Genomic DNA, 22732 nt, shown 5'->3' on the forward strand with positions numbered 1-22732 from the left:
CAGCGTGACGGCAACAGATCTTTCCTAACTGCGGAATGCCAGTTAATTTGTTGTAGCATTGTTTGTGTATCGGCCAAACACAGGATTTGTACTGGTCTTGGTCTTGATGTGGTCTCGTTGTCGAATTCTTATTCATATTACATTCCAGCTTTGATCCGAATTCGGTTTTGGTCTTTTGCCACAGCCACATTCCCCGCTAACCCTGAACCAATCATAGAGACTTTTTTTTCTTGAGGCTTCAATTAATGACAATAAAAAAACAAATACTTTTATTTTGTGTTCCTTACAGCAGTTAGCAATAGTTTTAACTATAGCAAGCAAAAATAAATACAAATTTAAATAATTTCAACAATGTGTTTCATTCAATAGAGTAACAGTAGCATTTCACGTTAATTGGGCGCTGATTGAAACATGAAGGCATGGTTTCCTTTCTGATTCAATATCCTTAAGGAATTAGCACGTCTTGTCAATCTTATTTTCTCTCTCTCTTTACAATTCATTGGTATATTTTGCAAGTCAAATTTGAAATCATACAAATTACACTTTTCGTGAATGTGAACTGCAAAAAGTTTAGAGAGGAAGCAATTGCAGTACTTGGATTCGGCCTAGCACAAGCAGTTAAGAGACAGTGATCAACATGCAGGGGGGAGCATTAAGACAAGGAGGAGAAAACTACAAGCAAGGTGCATAAATACTCAAAATGAAAACTGGAAATAACAGACCTCCAAAAACCTACTGTTGGCAAACTATTTAGAAAAAACTTCACTTTTGAATTTTTCATGTGTCATGAAAAAAGTTGTTTACTTCAAAAAGGGTGACGTGACAAATGTTGTGTCACAGTTTTGTTTTCCCTGACAAATGTGAAAGCACTAGGCAACTGAGGCAACAATGCCCTACATTAACCCATGTCATAAAAGTCCGGCTGTCCAATCGGAATTCTTCTCCGGCCCGTCACGCATCCAAAATTCGCTGATATACAACGTACAAAACGTATAATGTCCATTGAGCCCCCAACTCGCTTCCCCCTGCCCTCAGATATCATCACAGGGAAGTGGTCAGGGTCATAGATAAAGTCAAAAAGAAATTAGATATTCACAAGCTTACACACGCACGCACGCACACACACGTGCACACACATGCACACACACACACACACACACACACACACACACACACACTCGGCCACATAAACAAACGTTCCTCTCCGTCCACTGTTAACTCAGTGCAATATTGTTTTGTCACTGATCTCTCTCCATGACTTTATTTCCCTTTGTGGCCGCGTTGCTCCCATGTGCTTTTGGCTGTGGTACGGAGGCCCGAAAGGGCCACATAGTCTTTCTGGAACCGGGAGTTCGGTGTCCTCTGCCTTTTCCTCTCTCCTTGTGTGGTGAAGAAGGCGTCCTGGAAACGCATGCTTGAAGCTGTTGACTGGAAAAGGGGACAGGTAAACAAAGGTAATTAGAACGTCCATTACGACAGAGGAGAATTTTTATCTTTTTACCTTAACTTAATATTCCGCTTTAAATATTTGCGTTGCCTCAAAATATCTAATACTTACAAGTCTACGCTTCACCTTTTTAGGTAGGTCTTCATCCAAAGTGTAGACGTCATCTCTCTTTGCAAGCACCTGAGAGCCGTCCTCAAACTCGACCTGAAACGAAATAAATTTCCAAAATTGGTAAATCCTTCATATAATACCAATTGGAAAAAAGAGGCAGGATACTTTAAGAAAGTGTAAATAATGCATTATCAATTATCAAAAGTAAGATTTTAGAACTGCTGCCATCATGTCAATACATTTGTGCTGCAGTTTTTAAAAATCACCACAAAGATCTTTTATTAAAAAAAAACTAAGGCAGATAATTTATTATTTTATCACAGTACCTCTGCTCTAAGAAAAATGTATTAGAGCAGAAGGACATCAAGGGTTTGGATGCCACAGAGGAGTCTGCCTGAATCGCAGGTCGCTCTCATCTCAACTCCTTCAACCTTTTTTCGGAAAAAAAAAAAAATCTTAAACCGAGAGTCTGCGTCACAGGTGCATTTGTGCATAACTAATGGTTGACGCCCAGCTCGACTAAATAAAGCTTTAAGTGGAAGCCGCATGGCTCTTGGCTTGGTGAATATTTCAGTGAGTTTGAATAATGCAGATTGTCACCTCCTTATCCTGCTCTCTTATCTTGCTCTCTCCATCTCTCTTTTCTCTTCCCATCAGCCATCACTCTTTGAATAGCACTGACTTCTCATGTATTAACTTTCCATCCTCCCATCATCTTCCATCTCATCTCCACTCCTCTTATGCATCCACCATGACTCCAGCACTTCCCTCAATTTCTGTCTCAAGTGCCCTTTTTCCTCCCCCTCCACCTACTCACACGTAAAAGCTGAAGATCCTGAAAAGATCGGTGGAGGCAAAATGATCGAAAAGAGGTGACTGGATTTAAGACTGTGTCACGGTGACCCACAAATTACTTTCATATTTCATTTATATGGTAAAATCTGTGTTACTAGGTCACATGTCCACTCACATGGTAGATCATGTGTGGCTAAAAGGCAGTATGACAGTGTACCTGGTACATGTAGGAGACGTTGGATCCAAGGTATTTGGCACCATAGAAGAGCCCGTCAGGCCATTTCACTTGAACAGCTTCCCCGACTTCCGGAGGACCCAAATTCCCACAATCCCGGCTCTGAAATGCGGAGACAATAGTGGTTGGTCTAGAGGATGTTCATTTCAAACTCTGTTCAGACCAATAACCAATGCTCAATTTTTACACATTAAAAATGGTCTGACATTGTATTGTGATATCTAAAATAGAAGAGTATCTCTGAGCTGTTGAGTAAATATTACTGACAATTTTATAGGAATGATTTGGTCTTTGTGTGGAAATATCGGCACAATACTAAGAGGAGAGTACCTGGACTCACGCGCTGCTACAATATCACAGCTGCAGTGAGTGTAAATATTCGCATAAAGCTTGGGCACGATTTTACACAGAATTGGGAGTCTTTATCTCGAAAACTACAATGGCAAATACAAGGACATGGCCCTGTATCACAAAGCAGGATTAAAGGGTTAACAAGGTAACCTCGGGTTCACACTGGGATTTTCGGTTTTACAATGGCCATTCAGTTTGTGCCAGAACATGTCGCCATGGTAACTTATACTGAAAATCTAATCTGCTCCAGAGCAGGTTACGATCTAGGTAAGGGATTAAAATATATGAAATCACCACCGGCCGACTAATGAATTTCCACGAAAAATCCCCTCACCATCGCTGTATGATGTTTAAGATGACAATAAATATATATTTTTTGTCTTGATTGCTTTGCGTGGTGATTTATAAACAGATTAAGGCAATAATACCAGGAATATATCAATGCAAGAAACTGACCTCCATTAGCTTTTCTATATTAATCTGTATTCTGATTACAGCTGAAACAACAAAACAACAGACACTGAAAATAATATTATTTGATATGCTATCATCTAAGAAACTCACTCATTTCACAAAATCAAAATACATTAATAAGGTTTTTTTCATGCTTAGGTTATAAAACACTGACATTACTGAGTATTCAAGCATTTTTATCTTTGAAACTTTCACAGCATCAGCCTTTTTCTAATCATCTCTCTTTCCAAAGTTTTGGCTGCAGCTGTTAGATTTATATTCTTTGAATTAGTTTGGGATGGTGTTTTTTCTTCCTTATGACTGACCGAGGTTCATGGCCATTGTGTTATAATATTCATCAACTGGTGTGGTAGTTTGGTCTCATCGGGTGAGATCCTGGCTATGATGAACACCTTCAATGATGGCCCAAACATGGGCCAGAGTGTTTTGGCAACTCCGCCATTTTGCCTTTGACTAATTAATAATCCAAAAAAAGACAATGGGCCAAGAAAAAATAAATTTAATTTTTCAGTCCAATCCTTCTTAATTTCTCAGTATATTGGACAGCTAGACTATGTTGGTAGTAGCAGAACAGCAGAATTCTGACATGCTCTCCGGTTAGTCTGCTTATTTTGGTTGACAACAGGACATGTGAGACAAGACTATCTTCTTCTTCTCCTTTTGGCTTTTCCCTTCAGCGGTCACCACAGCGAATCAAATTCTCCATCTAACCTCTCCTCTAACCTGTATATCCTCCTCTCTCACAACAACTACCTTCATATCGTCTCTCACTACATCCATAGATCTTCTTTTTGGTCTTCCTTGAGACCTCATGCCTGGCAGCTCCAAATCCAGTATCTGTCTATCAATATATTCACTATCCCTCCTCTGTACATAACCGAACCATCTCAGTCTGGCTCCTCTGACCTTCTCTCCAAAACATCTAACATGAGCTGTTCCACTGAAAGACTCCTGCCTGATCCTATCCATCCTGGTCACTCCCAAAGAGAACCTTAACATCTTCATCTCTGCAACCTCTAGCTCTGCCTCCTGTCTTTTTGTCATCGTAACTGCTTCTAGGCCATACAGCATTGCTGGTCTCACCACTGTCTCGTACACCTTTCCTTTCATTCTGGCTGATAGTCTTCTATTACATAGTACCCCTGACACTTTTCTCCATCCATTCCAGCCTGCTTGAACCCGTCTCTTCACCTCTTTTACACACTGTCCGCTGCTGTGGACTGTTGACCCCAAGTACCTTGAATCCTCCAACTTCCTGATCTCCACTCTCTGAAGCCTCACCGTTCCACCTGAGTTCCTCTAATTCACACACATATACTCTGTCTAGCTGCGACTAACTTTCATTCCTCTCCTTTCCAGAGCATACCTCCACCCCTTTAGATTTTCCTCAACCTGTTCCCTGCTCTCACTACAGATCACAATGTCATCTGCAAACATCACGGTGCTTGGAGATTACTGTCTAACCTCGTCTGTCAGCCTGTCCATCACCACAGCAAACAAGAAGGGGCTCAGAACTGATCCCTGATGGAGTCCCACCTCCACCTTGAACTTCTCTGTTACCCTTACAGCAAATCACACCACTGTCTCACAGCTAGCATACATGTCCTGTGCCAGTCTAACATACCGGAACTTCTCCGCCACTCCAGATTTCCTCATACAATACCAGAGTTCCTCTCTTGGCACCCTGTCATATGCTTTTTCTAGGCCAAAAAAACCACAATGCAGCTCCCTCTGGCCTTCTCTGTACCTCTCTATTAGCATTCTTAAAGCAAATACTGCATCTGTAGTTTTCTTTCGAGGCATGAAGCCATACTGCTGTTCACAAATGTTGACTTCTGCTCTCAGTTTACTTTCAAGTACTCTTTCCCATAACTTCAGTGTATGGCTCATCACCTTTATCCCTCTATAGTTTCCGCAATTCTGCATTTCCTCCTTATTCTTAAAAATAGGCACCATCACACTTCGTCTCCATTCTTCAGGCATCTTCTTCTTCTCTAAGATCCTGTTGAATAATCGAGTCAGAAACTCTACCGCTGTCTCTCCTAGACACTTACACACCTCCACAGGTATATCATCAGGACCAACTGCCTTTCCACTCTTCATCCTCTTCAATGCCTCCCTCACTTCACTTTTCCTAATCTCTGCTACTTTGTTGTCTACATTAGTCACCTCATCTACCCTTGCCTCTCTTTCATTTCCCACATTCATCAGTTCTTCAAAGTACTCTTTCCATCTTCCCATCACTCTTCTGGCATCTGTCAATACATTTCCCTCTCTATCCTTTCCATCTTTATTTCCCTGTTTCGCCAACTTGCATAGATCAGTCTCTCCCTCCATTCTGTCCAACCGAGCACACAGGTCATCATACGCCCTTTTTTTGCCTTTGCTACCTCTATCTTTATCTTAGGTTGTATCTCCCTGTACTCCTGTCGGTTCTCTTCAGTCCTCTCTGTGTCCCACTTCATCTTTGCTAACTGCTTTCTCTGTACATACTCCTGCACTTCCTCATTCCACCACCAAGTCTCCTTATCTACTTTCCTTCCAGATGACATACAAAGTACTCTCCTACCTGTCCCCCTGATAACACTAGCTGTTGTTGTTCAATCATCTGGAACCTAACCCTGACCACCCAGAGCCTTTCTCAACTCCTCCCTGAAAACCATACAACACTCCTCACTTTTCAGCTTCTACCATTTTGTACTCTGCTCTGCCTTTGTCCTCTTGATCTTCCTTGTCACCAGAGTCATCCTACAAACCACCTGCGTGCTCCTACCCATATGACCTGTTTTTCCTGGAAAAAACGGTTCACTACAGCCATTTCCATCCTTTTTGCAAAATCTACCACCATCTGTCCCTCTGCATTCCTATCCTGTATACCAAATCTGCCCATCACTTCTCCATCTCCTTTATTGCTTTCACCAACATGTCCATTGAAGTCTGCACCAATTACTACTCTCTCATCTCTGGGGATATTCTGCATCACTTCATCTAACTCATTCCAGAACTTCTCCTTCTCTTCAAATTCACATCCCACCTGCGGGGCATAGCCACTAACAATATTGAGCAACACAACTTCAATTTCCACTGTAAGACTCATAAGTCTATCTGACATTCTTTTCACCTCCAGACCGTTCCAAAAAAAACTCCTCCTTCAAGATAACTCCTACTCCATTTCTCTTCTTGTCAGTACCATGATAGTACAACTTAAAGTCTGCTCCTAAGCTTCTAGCCTTACTACCTTTCCACATGGTCTCCTGGATACACAGTATATCCACTTTCCTTCTCTGTATCATGTCAACCAACTATCTACCTTTTCCTGTCCCAATATTTAAAGTCCCTACCATCAGTCCCAGACTCTTGTCTTTCCTCTTGAGAGACAAGACTGTAAACATTTCAATTTGGGTCTATGTATATGTTTTGAAAAATGTCCTAAAAAATTACAGGAAAACTAAAGCCATACATTGTGGGAACATGTTTTGCCAGTTTTGACATTGAAAAGGGCTTGGGTGAGGTTGTGGATTAGTGTTAGGATTAGATAAATGTCATGGGGAGACTTAATTCGGGAGTGGGCTTTTTATCCTACTGCTGAAGTCATTGGGGCACTTTTACCTGCCAAACACAGCTGAAAACACAAACTTCAGTTGCAGTAGAAAATCCCCGAGTTCAGCTGAGAACGATTTAAAATCACAACACACAATTGCAGCAAATTGCGAACAAAAAGAAGCAAACAATAAGCAACATACTGACTGATGGCACACAGCTTTAAGACTGACAGCCCCATACACTAGCTATTTCTTTTTTTATATTCTTTCTTGTAATTATTTAAAATGGTTAGCTTGTGGTTTTATAAAGGTTTCTATGAGAGAATAAGTTTCAGCTGACTTGAGCAAATGTTTTTACAGATGCACTGCATGCGCTGAGGTGTAGAGTGCACGAAAACGCAATAGGAATAGCAAATTTTTGAGTCTTTGGCTTACAGACCGTGCATTATCTCGAAGCGCACTTGCTATTTTGGTTCATTTTAATGCAGTGGAGTGGAATGAGAATGTGTGAAAACACAGTCAGCCAGACACACGAAAGGGCTTAAAGAGTTTAAAAAAATTCAAAAAATCAATAAATGGTATAAAATACAGGCTATGTAAAGTAGTTTTATGATCAAGTCAATCTAGGGTTTTTGGGGGGTTGTTTTCTTAATTGCATGTTTCCCCATTTGGAAAATGGGCACTCATACTGAAAATGATACGGTAAACAGCTTCAACACATTTCAAAATCCCAAAGGACTGGGAGAGAAAGCTGCAACAAATTGGGAGGAATTCAGAAATGCAAAAATGTTAGTAAACCTGTTTATAAAGAAGGAAGAAATGTGAAGCAGAACTAATTGGCTTGATGGCTATACGGGTGTCACTGTGGCCTCATTTTCTTTGCACTTTCTAAAGAAAACGGAAAAAATAATTCACAGGGGCAGCTCTAAGAAAACTCAAGAGTGGTGTCTTCTGCAATAAGTTTGAGATTTAAATGACCATGGACAAAAGCTAAAGCCCCCTCACAAATTTATGTACCACTTATGATCTCATTACCTGGAAGGTAACCTCTTAATTGTAAATGTCTAATTAAACATATCCTCACCACTATATCCTCAGGGTAGGTATCGTTGGAGAAGGAGCCGTCATCAAACATGACCTCATAGAAGATCTGGGAGGTGATCTGGGTGACCTTAGAGCTGTAATAGCGCAGGTTCTTATGCTTGGAGATCACCGTCTGCCCCAGTGAAATGGAAGTTTGGCAAGCTCGCTGCTTCTAGTAATGGAAAAAAGCAGAGAATAGCAATTAGACAGGAATAAAACTGAGAACGGTGTAATGTCTTAAATTCCGAGACAATACTAAATCACCTGGGAAAAGCTTTACACATGGTACTATGTAACCATGCAGATATATTCGGTTTTATTCAACATCAATCACCTTGCGAACACTACAGATAATGCATTTCTGCATGTACAAATAATTGAAATCATACCTAAGTCCTCATGAAATAGCTACCAGAGTGCTATTTTCCCCTCAGATATTAACTTGTTCGAGTGAAGGCAGTAAGGTATTGAATTTCTGACACAAACAATATTTGGGATTTGGTTTTGCAGTAGCTTTAACAAAACAGGTTACTCTCCCTATTATAGATAAAGTTAAAAGACAAATACATACCAGAGCTATTGTCATTGAACTATATTCATGTGTTTTGTAAAGGATTGCTGCGATTGTAGGAGTATTATTTTCCTTTCCAACAGTTAGCCTTCAAAGTTGGAAATAAAAACACAATTTTCATTTGCACTTTGCTGCCTGATGATACAAATTAATAAATACACCAACTGTATTGTGCGCACTTTGTGTTTTACGGACAGCTACATTAAATCTAAGCAGAATTGATGGCAGCGAGCTGGATGAAGGACAGGAGTTTGATTGCTGATATATTTGCAGTCTATCTGCGGTTGCAGTTGATCAGTGTTGTGGGAATGAAAGGAAGTCAGCTCTCTGGAAGCTGCCTCACAGCTCAAACAATACTATGTGGGTGTTTATTTGGTAAGACAATTAAAAAAAAGTTATTTGTCAGCATCTTGTCAGTTCTGCTCTTTACCAACATCTCTCTTAAAAGTGCCTCGGAAAAATACAGAATAGGCAAATTGCTTGAAGACACGCACTGTTACGGGATTGGGGGGCATGGTGTAAAAGTATTATGAAATGTCAATGATATATTTCAAATAATACAACTCTGGTCACCACACTTCTTCATAATAGAAGACTACAAGGAAAAGGGGAAATAGATAGCCAAATTAAGCACAGCTGGGCTTGGATCTTAGATTCACAGTGCTATAAAGCTGCATTGAAATCAGATTTTACAAGTGAGAACCTTAAAAATGAAGTGGAGAAAAAGGCAATTAAAAAGAAATCATAATTTGTAATTTTCCAGTGAGCAGTGGGGGCATGTACTGAAGTCAATTTGAAATCAACAACAGGCTGATGAAATAGCTTTCACAGCAATGCTGATTTCATGAGGACATGATAACTTAATCACTTCGAAATCAATCTATAGTAAAAGTCTCTTTTCGGTACTACTCTTCTTGCTCGTGAAATCAGTGGGGTGCAAGGTAAACATAATAGAAATGCTTTAAACACATAAAACTACGAGAAATTATAACCAAAAGAACTTGCATTAGTATAGCCAGAACACTAAGTCTATTTTTGCCTTTACTCTAAACCGAACGTGTGGTCCCATCTTTTTTGCAACAGGAACAATTGACATTGTAGTCACAGAAAAACATGTTTGCACTCTGTAAATTCCACCAATATTCATACTTAACATTCCTTTGAAAACTCAAGACTGCACTGGTTCTTACAACACTTTTACAACACCAATTTTTGGTAATATAAAGAATTCCAACAATGCAGTCAATGTTTTCAGTTGCCAAGATTGATCAAAGTATGATAATAATGGCAGCATGTTGTGCTGTTCATTCTCAGCACAACCTATTTTTTTTACAGCAGCTGTAGTAAGCACCTGTCCTATAACTTACAGCCGAAGAACTCCGTGACTGGTGTCTATGGCAGGTGATTGACACGACATACGGCCAATCATCAGGCTCCATGATTACACCGGCAGCATGGGCACAGGTCACATGAAAGGAGGTGGGACACCGGCCACATGAGCACTGGATACACGCACCTGCCTGCCGCTTCCCCGCACAGCGCTTACGACAATAGATGCACTTCTGGAAACACATACAGACCAGAGCAAACTGTCAATTCAACACACACGCCGACGAACACCAGCAGGGTTGAATTTGTTTAAGAGCAAGGCATCAATGGATAATATTTTTCACGTCATTATCCACAGAAAATTCCAAAACCAAAAATGCCTTCTCACAAAACTGTTCAGCAAGCTTCTCTGTCCTGTCCTTGGCAAGCAGCACCAAGTCCATTATTTATGAAAAAACAACAATAAGTTTGTTTTTTTTTGTTTGTTTGTTTAAGGAAAAGAAATATTAGAAATTTGGACAGCTGTTAAACAAGAGGGAATAAAACGATACATTACTTCCTGCGGTCACCAGACTACGCCCATAGAGATTTGGTACAAAGGGAATCATAGACAAGTGACGTTAACACGTTTCAGGAAAAAACAAAATAAAATGTTTATGTGGGACATCATGAGCTGATGTCATGTGTGATCTACAACTCTCTAGAGAGCTGATGCAGGGATAAAGGGGATACAAGTAGTATATTGGAAATATAGTGTTTTAATGATGCGCAACAGTGCAGTTCAACAGGCAGGTCAACATTTTGGTTGTAAGATATGATTCACATCGGTTTTCTACTCAGCTCTGGTGTTCTACAGAGGAGGAAATCCTGAACCTGCCCCTCAGCTATATATTTAGGAAGTTTTTCTTCAGTTTGACAGACGCTGACAACACAAACAGCAGTTATCAGTAGAAAGGCAATAGCAGAAGACTGAAGAACAGTCTGTCTGCTCAAAACGTCTCTCTTTAATAGAAATTTCAGCATAGCGGGCATAGAGCAAAGCATGGTGAGTTCTGGCAGTGAATTGTACACTGTAAAATGTAACATGGTGTTATAAAGGTTGGTAGAATTTGATTACAAGTCAAATTCAGCAGGTATATGTATGTTTAATTATTGATTTTTTCACTTTGTTATTCATAGGTGTAATTACAAAAAAGGTATTACAAAAACTACCCTTATAATTCTTCATTTACTTTTATAAAAAAATAAATAAATAAATAATGCCCAGTATTCAGTATTTGGAAAAAAGATGGAAAAAGGTTAATCTTTTCTACCTCTTCGAGAAAAAAAAGGACTTGGTTTAACCCTATTTAAAGCCCTTAATATTCAGCAAATATCTGCAATACCTCTTAAAATTCAGTGAGTGACATGGACTACATGTAGATACTAGAGAATAAGCAGACAATAGAGACTCCAGTGGTAAATGTCAGCAGAAATCTTACTGCGCAGTTACAATGCAAGGAAAACTCTCAAAGACGACCAATTAAATGAGAGGTTTCCACAAAAGACAGAGCTGCAAGGCTGGTGCTGTGGCAGCCATTTCCCCAGTTAGAGGTCAGCAAGCAGTACACAAATGCACAATCAAAACAGCATTAGGAGACGTCCTCCACACACACATCAACAAGCATTCACATAGTAACACTTTCACACCCAAATTCTAGACTACCCCTCAGTTTTTAGTAGCAAACAGCCCATCAAGTTCATTTCCTTTGCCATGGCATCCCTCCTCTCCACAAATCCTCTGCTCTCCAAAGAGGAAAAAATGATGTCATCTTCCCATTATAACCTTGCTCACTCCCGACATTTCTCGCTCACCCTTTTTGCATTCCTCCCATCTTACTCCATTTGCTTCACTCTCCCAATAAAATAACCATTCACATTCTCTTTTTAGCTGCACTTCCCTCCCTTAAGTCTTAAGGTGAAGTTTCACATCTCTTTGAAAGCAATCCTTTCCCAGATGAAACTACCAGGAGTCCATATGGAAATATAAAAACATGACAACAATAATCTGCAATACATAGACAAAATGATTCCTTGTTAATTTGTTTGATAAATCAATGGCTAATGTAATTTGCAAACTAAGACAGTGATAATTAAATGCAACCTCTCAAGCGTTGCTGGCTTTGCAGGTAAAATGACTGGCTTATCCCGCTTAATTCAGATATGAGGGACGGATAATGAGGTGTTAAGCACAGGGACTCAGAATAGACCCCCTTTTTTTATATGGCCACCCAAACAGCAGAGCAGATGCTTATTATAAAGAGGTGTAATGGTTGTTTTTTGATTAAATGCTTGTTCTTTTAATGAAGCCTCAAATTGCTTTACGACTTCTGTTTCTGAGCAGAGGGACTTCCACTGTTTTCTTGGTGAGTAACTTGGCCTACATTTCAAAAAGCTTTTTCCCATACCTCCTCCATTATGGACAGCCATGCTGATGAACTGGCTTGGCTGTTGTCCGACTATTGAGGACAGTTTGACAAGATTGTGACTGGCATGCAGCTCATCCTGTGTGTGTATGTTTGTGTGTGTGGTACAATTAGTGGAGAAAAAACAATAAAAAAAATAATATAAAAGAAGTCTAAAGACATCAACACGGATTGATGTTTTATTGCGCATTTATCAGTGTAACCCATTTTTGCCATGCTTGTCTTTTTCTTGAGGTGTATTTGGGTGCCTGTGTTGAACCATGCGTTAAGAACATTCCCACAGTAAATTATAAATGTGTACATGTGCATGCTGGTGTGCGAATATGTTGTGTGATTTTAAATTATGAATGTACCGGGCTGCTGCAGGGGCAATGGGTCCAATGCAGTCTTCAAACACGTGGCTCATGGGGTGAATGTACAAATAATGGGCTGGACAAAGGAGACAAATGTGTCAAGGCCCATACTTTCGCTCAATTCGCATTAAACTGTTGTCAACTTTGAACAGCAGAATAAATATCTTCCCAACAAAAAGAAGTAGAAATGATTGTATCCATCAGTGGCGGAAACGATAAAATTTGATCAAAGAGGTCAGGCAATTTTTCCACTAACATGAAAGTATTTGTCACATAAAACTGTACTTGTGTATGATTGTAAAGAAATAGCAGAAGCTTGTAAAAATGTATTTTTCCCCGTGTGGTAGATAAGTGAAAAAAGAAGCAGCTGCAGATCAGCTACATCTTCCAAAGGAAATAAAAGCCTATTCTCAAGCCTATAAAAGTTCTGCATATACTGTTGCCATATTTCGAAAGCAGACAATGTAAGGTGACACAAATTTTGGAACTGGACAAAAAGAACAAGGTTTACAAGCAATGAGAGGAAAGGTTCATATTCTCAATAAAAAAAAAGGAAAAAAAATGAATACCAATGGATATTTTGTCTGTGACTCACTTTGTGCTGTGGGCATCTAACTTTTGTAGTGTAAGTAGATGTCAACCATACTCCATTTACCCAATGTTAGATCACTAGTACCATGTAAAGCATCTGCTGGTAACATTCTCTTATTCCTTTGGTGTGGGGCAAATCAATATTGACATTTTGAAGTTTTGAAGTTTACACATCTTAAAACTCCTTTCAAGATAAAAAGTAGACCTTAGTGTTGAAACTTGCCAATAAAGGTTTGATTTTTTTTGAATATTCAGAGTCAGAAAAATGTTATTTTTACCTGAGGGGCAATTGGAGGGTTTTGTTTTATTTCAGTGGCATATTTCTGCTCATATAAGTGATTTGGGGAAAATGTGAATATATAGTTTGTCTGTTAGTACATCATCTATTGTAGTGATACTGATGCAAATGCACACAATCTACAGTATTTTAATTGTAGTACAACAATTCATTTTATCTACCATAATACAGCCAATCTGTATATTTTTTTCCTCTCAAAATAACTTTCAGTCATTAGGTGTTCTACCATTGTTACATTAAGGGGTAAAGAGTGCAATGTTAGGTATAATCCACCTGGAAAAAGGACAAAAAAGAAAAATCAAAGACGTTCAATACCTCAGCTTAAACAAAAGATAAACAGCAAAACCTTCAGAAAGCCAGATTTGGCAGTGCCATCAATAGAGGGAATTATTCTAGGTAGAAATACCTTAGTGTTGTAATGTGTATAGAAAGGTTGATAGCTGAGTACAATTACAGTTAAACATCTAAGTCGGCACTCATCTAGAAGTTTCAATTTCAAACAAATTTTCAAACTAATGATAAAGCTAATTTTGTTTGGGGTTCATTGACAAACGTGGGCATATACTTCTATATATTACATCAGGAGCATAAACGTCCCTTTACAAAGAGCATTTCTAGATAATAATTTAAGCAGTGATTGAACGGACAGCTTTGTAATTCCATCTCTACTGTTTCTCTCTCATATGCCACTCTGGGCTATGCCTGCAGCACACCACTAACTAAATTGTGAAGGTGTCAAGTCAGCTGAGACATTCACCGATTTTCTGACTAACCCCCCACCCTTCCCCGAAAAAATGCATCGACACTTTTGCACATGCACATCCCCTCAACAAAGACTTTCACCCCGACATTTACGAGATAATAATCTGTACACAGAAAAACCAAAAACAAACCCCCACCTCAACCGCCAGAGCTTAATTACCAAGCTTTGATTGTGGGAATGTTCTACTAACATTGTTAATTAGAAATGTGAACACGACATTAATTAGACCAAGCCGCTCCTTGAGGGGCTGGGGAATTCCAGCACTGCATCTGCATATGTGCATGAGTGTTCTCACCAGTTTATATCGCTGCATTGGTATCATACTGGTGTCGATAGGACCCCTCCTGGATTCATTGCCGAACCTCGCCTCTGGAAGTGCTATTGCACACATGATGTGGGCCCATCTATACATAGGTTTGTTCACACACGCACACACGCACGCACACGCACACGCACACGCACACACAAATACATGATTTAGAGACAGAGACATAGGATTTGGATGTGCTTTGGATCTGAGATGAGTTTGTGGTTCTAATCACAAAACAAAAGCTTGTCTCACTTGTCATTCTGAGTTTTTTTCAGCGCTCCGCCTCTGAGGTTACAGAGAGCACATTCCTGAGAAAAACATGAGACGAGATAAGTAAGCAAAAGATGATAATTATTCAATCAAGAACTTTCCATTTTAATCAGCTAAACAAAACAACTGTTTACTGAAATCATCCAAAAGGAAATGTCTGGCCAGTTTTTTCAGAGTAAATGGTGATAAATGTTCTTTTAAGTAATTCAATATTTAATTTTTTCCACAACACAAGATAATGCAAAACGACACAAAGCCAACTTAAGAGAAAAACACATCTTTGCAAAACATATGGATTATAACGGTTCTGCGAACTATGGCCATATTTTGTCAATTACTACAGGAAAGTATTAATTATCTACTCATTATTTTAGCAATTTTTTTACAGTTAAGATAAGGTGTTTGTGGTATGTCTGGAAAAATTACAGCGCATCCTGATTAACATAATATTTGCATAAATCAAATTTAGCAATACCAAACTATCAAAACTCAATTAGCTGAGATTTTAAAAAAGGGAATGATATGAAACAAGGGACTAATCAATTCACTTACTGCTGCCAAGTTTCCTTCTGTGCAGCGATCACAGGACCACTGTTCACTGACATTGTCTTCGCTAACACCATAGCAGCCTAAAAGATGGGTAGTCAAAAATGAAAATGTGGAAATACTCTATACATTTGTGATGTAAACATTTATGATGGAGAAATGTTGGCACAGTTTGGCCAAAAAGTCAGACAAAACAGGAGGACCCCTATGTTTGAGCACTGTTTATAAATGCAATTGATTTGTGTGATTTTTTTTTTTTAGCTTGGGAAAGCAACTTAATTTCACAGCAACATGCATATCAGACGGCTAGCTCTTTGTGATCATTTGACAAAGAAAAACAATTGTGTAAAAATGTTGAAGACACTTTCTAAAAAAAAAAAATATTTCTGGTTCTGTCCTCAGCATGACAGTGGAGCACAGATGTTACATGAAAGACAAATAAAAAAAACCTTGCGGTCTCTGAATGAAAATTTTTTTTGGACAGTAATGAAAAATGTAATTATTTTCAACATCAGGCAGTTGGTTAAACTACAAATACTGGAGGGTTATAAAGAAACACAGAATTTAGAATTTGCAACGCTGAGGCCATCTACGTAGGTATGACTCACTTTTATGTGGGTTCTATCAATCACCAATGCAAACATACAATCCAGGCTCACCTCTCTTTCCTTTCATGAGTTCAAATAACAGTACAGAGGGAAAGAAACATCAACTCATACTTATTACTCGGTCTCAAAACCAAACTTGTGGCTTTTTCATCAGTGTCAAATGACAGACTTCATCTTCAATTCCCACTGCAGCCACACACACACAAACACACACACGCACATACAAACTTAACGTTGAATGCATAGTTACCGACAGATAATAACACCTGGACTGACGGGAATAAAGCGTGACTTGGAGTTTCCAATAGAGGGAAGAATTGAAACTGACTTAAGAGATAAGTATGACTGATGAGATAAGTAATGTAATTTTATAATCGTAAACTCGGGACATTGTTTTGAGTGTCTTGCAGACAAAAACTTGATTTTTTTGTAGAAGAAGAAGAAAAGGAGATATATGGCCATTTATGGATGTAGTAAATAAAATGAGATGATGTACACACTGCATCTGTGTTTCTACTGGCACCGACAGGATTTGGAGGTCTGTTACAGTGTGTGTGAGGGCTTCTTGCACTGACATGGGGCTTTTGGACAGGAAGTATGCACTATGAAGACGGAGTATGCACCCTCATTCGGCTGACGAAGGAAATAAAATACTCCAAACCACAGGGAGAGGGAAAGAAAGGGGAACAGGGAGGGGGTGGAACATGGAGATTAAGTTAGCTGGGACTTAAACCCACTGACCCTTTTGCAAGTACAACAGGGAGACAAGAACAAATTGTAGAAAGAAACCATGTGGCAGAGTGTGGTAAGTGGTAAATGCACGCAATAAAGTTTTGAAACTATAAACTGTGTTTTGAAAACCAGTATTATCAAAAGAAAGTGGCATACTTTCTCTAAAATACAGTTACAAGTATACACGTCTATTCCTTTATACAGTACACACATACGTACTTGCATGTACTTGAAGGCAGCAACCCTTGCAGTAGAGCAAAGGGGAGATACCATCTTCTTGCAGGAGGGGGTTTGTTGGAGTTGGAGGGCAGTTTTGCTCCCGGAAAGAAAAGCAGATCTCTGGGACAAGGGGCTTGGTTCTCCTCAGACCTTGGTGACGATATGGATCGTCCTCCCTCCGAGACGGTGATTTGGTAGTGTCCTCAATGGGTCTAACGTCCTCTGCTTTGTCTTCAGCCTACAGGAACACGTTTCTTATTGAGTTTTTAAAATTTTCTTAAACACTTTTATGAGAGGCCATAGTATAGGACAGGGGTCGGCAACCTTTAACACCCAAGAGCCATTTGGACCCGGTTTCCACGGAAAAGAAAACACTGGGAGCCAAAGTTACTTTTTGACGTCTAAAATGAAGGTACCACTATATATTTTGCCCAACTGTGGTTGAAAGTCTCGACCAATTGACGGCGTCTTGGCGGGTATACCGGCTTCCGCGAGTGTGACGTATATTTTGAGCATCGAAAAATAATAAATATAATTTTATTTTGATATTTCAAGATCACAACAATCTTCCAATTTAGAACTAAAATTAAAAAAGAAACAACACAAATAAAATACACTTAAATACTTAAAATTTATTTTCCCAAGCCACTCGGAGCCACAATGTAAGGATGAAAGAGCCGCGGGTTGCCGACCCCTGGTATAGGAGAGGTAACAATCAAGAAAGGTCTGCGTAAAACATTTCCTCTACTTCCTAACTAAATTTTCACTCCAAATTTTCATTCTAGGCAGTGCTTTACACTTAAAAGCTGTTGTAAGACATTGAATAGGACAACTATTACAGTTTAAATAATTTAAAAAAATCAAAAGTAATGCTTTTAGCAGAAGTAATTTTGCAGTTTGGAATAATTAAAAAAAAGGAATGCTTTTACCAGAAGTCATTTTGCCAATGTTACTCAACTCACAATACAAATGATTAAAAAAAAAAAAAAATGCATTAATGTTTCTTTTTCAGTATGAGGCTTTTATGGGTTGTAACAAGTTAAGTATCCGTATGAATCATTTTGCTTTTAATCTGCAATTATACAAATGCAGAACTACTGAAAGCAGATTTATTGAGCTTTCAGAATCCCAGTAAAAGAAAAGTTTGATGAAACCGAAACTGGCTCGTGTTGATGTGTGTTCTATGAAGGTGGCAAAACCTTTACAAACTTTTCATTTTCACAGAGTGTGCTGAGCCAATGAGATTCATAGTATGTGAATGCAGATCTGAACAAATGCACATAAAATATCTACATTTTAGTGAGGCTTAGGGACAGGCAAAAATAATGGACAGACGAGTAAGTAGTGATGAGTTTGGGAGAAAAATAAACAAATACAAACATACTGCATGACCCCAGTGATACAAAATGAAAATAGACATCTTGAGTAATAGTGACAATACCAAACTTCCCAAGTGAAAAAGGTTACTTTTGAATAGACATATGGCTCTTTGAAGCTGATCTGCTTGTATTGAATCCCTGGTCTTGAAATTTTACGAATGATACAAAAACATCATATTTACAGTGTTTTAAACCCACTGTGTCCTCTTGGGATTCACATTGATATTAATGCACCCACTAATCGAATTGCAATCTATTTGGCATTTCAACACGTATCTTACCTGATAATAAGGCATGAAAAGTGTGCATACAGCACAGTATGGCTGCATGGTGCCAGCTTGGGCATTGTACTCTCTCTCAGCAGTGAAGCAACTCTTCTTATTTTGCCACAGGTAAATTAAAGGCTTCGCCCATGCTTCCATTTCTAGCTCCTCTTCTTCACCAAGGCCTGCTTCAGGGGGCTCTAAGGGAAGACAAAATATACCCTTTGACCTTGAAATCTCCCTAATTTCCTTATTTTTCTAGTGCCTCAAACAGCCCATGTGATTATTCAATATTTAGACACAAAACTCTTCTGGTGGTATTTCAAGTGAGCATATTCTGGATATAAACCAACAACAACAGAATTTCAAAGCACTGCCGACATTATTACTCTTGATGACTTCAGGAATATTAATAGTCTTATAGCCAAGTCAGAGCTCATCCATGCAGGATTGCAATTTTTTCCAGTGACTTGAATAACATTTTCATTGAATGCTGGTAAAAATTACCCAAAATTATTAAGAACTCTCATCATCATACAATCGGTTTCTCAAAGCCATGGTCATTTCATGGTTCATTCTTACTCTATAATAAACAACTAAAATTGTTGCTAAATTATTCATCCTACTACACAACCATTAAGATGAGGAATTTGACTATGGGTGCATATGTGCCACAGACATTAATTGGTATACCCCCAAATAAATCATAACAATACAAAGTACAAAGTATGTATCACTTTAGTCATTTTGTGGTGGTAGGCCAAGGCGTAAAATATCTTAGTTGTGTGTGCACAATGACAATAAACAGTTTGGAAAGGAAACAAAATGCAAAATGAGGAGGAAGCAGGGCAAAAATGTTCAATCAATTTAAGAACACAAATGCTACCTGACAATTCTCTTTATTTATTTTAATAGTTGTTTAACCAAAAATGTCATGTCTATTGAATATGAAATTATATACGTGCTAGTTTTACCACCTTAACAAATAAAATGTCGTGTTTTTTTTTTAATATATGGAATTTCAGGTTCATGTTGACTATTCAAAATGATATACAATTTACTTGAGGCAACTGCATTCTGGTTCGCTGTAATTGAGGCACAATTTTCTTGGGTTGAGACACGATTTATACTTAATTAACCACAAAAGGAAATGTCCCCTTGTTTTTGATCAAAAACGCATGCCCCTTGGTTTAGAGTGTATGTGTCGCTGTCTGAAAGCTGAGGTTTTTTAAAGCTAGACCCACCATCATCACTGGCAGTCTGCTGTTTGACAGCAGTGGGTACAGCCCTTGCAGTAGGTTTCCTGAGTGGGTGACGCCAGCTCTTAGTAGTCCTCTTAACTGACAATGAAGGGAACTGGAGAAAAATTACATATAGGAAGGTATTAAATTAAAACAATTTGATAAGAACTGTATAAAAGACAGCTTATTTAATTACTTAACGATTTTTGTCTCATACTAAGGGACTTGAGCAAAAGGCTGAATTTGTGTATAAAACTCACTCACAGCACAAACCTCTCCAGGTTCTAGGGCTCGTGCAGCACACTTGTAATTACTTGCATCATTTTCTTGCTCTTCTTCTTCCTCATCATAGGAGTCACTGCTGTTGTTCCCTTTGGCACTAGTTCGCTGCTCCACCTCTTCACTATCAGACACCCCTTCGTCCATATCGGACAACCCATCCTGCTCTCCAACTCTCATTACCAGAGGGGATGCGGCAGTGTCAGAGTGCAGACTCTTTTCTGTCTCTTTATGTCTTTTCAGGTCCTTGCACAGAGAAAGGGCCTCAGCCCCATCTGTTTCCCCTTTGTGGAGCTCATAATCTCCACAAAGTGCCAGATGCTCAGCAGAGCTCACTGAAGCAAGTGCAGTAGGCTCGAGTTGGGCCCAGGTTAGTGACCCACCTTCATTGACCTGGTTCTCTGATTCTTCAGGGTCATCCAGGTTAGTGACCTCTTTGCATTGTGGTTCAGCCCATAAGGTGTAAGGTAGGGCGTCATGCGTGAAGTCAGAAGAAAGTTCTGAGTTCAGGCTCTGGATCACAACTGCGGGACCCTCGGAGCTGAGGTTTTTCCAGATGCTGCTGGACAAAGATTTAGGCTCTGTGTGTATATTCTGGGATGTACAATGTGAAAGGGAGTACGTGCTGTGGTGTAACTGTGTGTGAATGTCATTTTGAGTGCATACTGGAGACGAGGGGGAACGTGTATTATTGTTTAAAGGACTACTCGATAGAGAGCCACTGCTGCTCGGGTTAGAGTCAGTGTTTCGTTTAACTGGGTCCTCAATGTCTTTACATTCTAACTCTGCTGAGTTGGAGTGCTGGTTTGTTTGAGTTATAATGTTCCCTGTCAGCTGGGAAGAGAAAACCTCAGTCTCACCAGATTTAGAATTTTCCTGCTTTGCATAATCTGCAGTGCACTCTGGCCTTATTGGGACATCATCGACATCACAAGCTTTTATTGCGTGTCTTGTACTGCTCGATAAATGTGCCGCATTGCCCTCTTTACTGGAGACCACTGAGCCTTCACAACTGAGAGGAGAATCTAAATGCCAGTTGTTGGCTTGTTCTGTACCCGGAGATTTTTTTGACATTGTAAGGTCAGTCTTTGTCACTTCCTGTTGGTCTTCATGCAAGGATGGAGAGCCAGCTGTTGTCTCCCGCTGAAGCACAGGTGCAACATGGTTAGTGAATACTCTGGATTTTGAGACATCAGAAAGCTCATCATCAGCAGGGGTCAGAGAGGGCATCTCTTGTGTCAGTATGGGTGGTAAATGGCAAATTCCAATTTTATCTACTGGCTCAGGAGTGAGATGTGGCATGTCTGCCACATTGCTCTGTAACAAAGGAGGGAAAATATTTCCCTCAGCATGGCTGCTTTCTAACCTGCAGTTGTGTCCTGATAAGAGAGAAGAGCCAGATGATGTGCAACTATCCCCCTCTACTGGCTCAAGCTTAAGATTGTAAAGTGCTTCTGTAGCAAAGTGTGAAGGTTTTGGTCCAGCTCTGTCCATTTTCTCTTGCTTAGCCATGTTGTTCAGGTAATTACCATTACCTGCACTCAAGCTGCTGTTAGTATCTGGTCTTATGCTTGAAGAGTTTTCTTTACACAAAGAGGTTGAAGTCTGACATTCAGGAACAAGTCCACATAAGCCCGCCTCAGTCTCTATGGCACTGCATTTAGTGTGAATAGATGTATTGAGTGTGGCAACCTCCTGGGAAGCAGCCTGGATAGAGCAGTCCTGAGAAAACGAGTGGCCTTCTTGTTCAGCAGAACAATGCTTTGACTTATTAATTCCTGGTTGTGTCTGGCCAGTCTCAGACCAATGTCTTAGTCCTTCAGAAGTCCTGCTCTTGACATCTGAATCCGGAGGATGCTGAGTGTCAGTACTTGTGTTTGACTCGGTCTTCACGTCATTCTTTACTGAAGGTGCTGGTGAGGAACAGGAACTTGACTGAGAGCTTTTGGGATCCTTATTCGGAAAGGTAAATCTGTCACTCTCGACTCGATTCACCTTGACAACGCACATCTGTCTGCAAGGACCTACAGATGATGAGGGGGGTGGTTGTACGATTAGTTGTCAACATTTTCTAAATATAAATATATAAATACAAAACTTGTACTAACTACCATTTGTTCCATTGTCAGATCAGAGGTCAAATGTCAAAAACACCATTGATCATCCCGAGAGAGTTTCTTACCAACAAGATGAAGAGAAATCGGATTGTGCTTTGTTGCAACATCCCTGCCTTCCTTTTTCTCGCTTTCTTTCTCCTTCTCTCCCTTGCAGGCTGTCTCTGTTACAGACCTGCGCACCTTTGGCCCAGATGGACCGGCCAGGCTTTTCCTCTTGCTCCCGCTTATAGCTGAACCACCATCCAGGTCAACGGGTCCCTCTGTGGTTCTTAGGCGCTTAGAACGCATTCGAGAATGGGTGCTACTGTGGACGGTAAAAGAATGAAGTGTAAAACTAAGAACCCAAATTAATACTGGAGA

At 39.6% G+C, this 22732-nt stretch overlaps 1 protein-coding gene across 3 annotated transcripts in view; it reads right to left on the reverse strand.

The window, feature by feature from the left end:
- Nucleotides 1-246: 246 nt before the first annotated feature.
- Nucleotides 247-22732, reverse strand: part of kdm4c (lysine (K)-specific demethylase 4C) — a 32721-nt gene continuing 10235 nt past the window's right edge. Inside the window, exons 10-22 of one of the 3 annotated variants that reach the window (XM_086156974.1) lie at nt 22438-22676; nt 20241-22279; nt 19980-20091; nt 18754-18935; nt 17094-17331; nt 15541-15617; nt 14971-15026; nt 14704-14812; nt 9977-10171; nt 8040-8210; nt 2571-2690; nt 1574-1651; nt 247-1428 (exon numbers count right to left, since the gene is read on the reverse strand). In XM_086156974.1, the coding sequence (XP_086013100.1) occupies nt 1261-1428; nt 1574-1651; nt 2571-2690; nt 8040-8210; nt 9977-10171; nt 14704-14812; nt 14971-15026; nt 15541-15617; nt 17094-17331; nt 18754-18935; nt 19980-20091; nt 20241-22279; nt 22438-22676 (3784 nt within the window). In that variant the 3' untranslated portion in view covers nt 247-1260. Of the gene's footprint in view, nt 1429-1558; nt 1652-2570; nt 2691-8039; nt 8211-9976; nt 10172-14703; nt 14813-14970; nt 15027-15540; nt 15618-17093; nt 17332-18753; nt 18936-19979; nt 20092-20240; nt 22280-22437; nt 22677-22732 lie in introns of all 3 variants that reach the window. The other 2 variants (XM_086156973.1, XM_086156975.1) reach the window with 2 other exon arrangements.

The sequence above is a fragment of the Fistularia commersonii genome, chromosome 12 (genome assembly GCF_037954325.1).
Source record: "Fistularia commersonii isolate RoL2024-O1a breed Wild chromosome 12, RoL_Fcom_v1.0, whole genome shotgun sequence".
Lineage (NCBI taxonomy): Eukaryota > Metazoa > Chordata > Actinopteri > Syngnathiformes > Fistulariidae > Fistularia > Fistularia commersonii.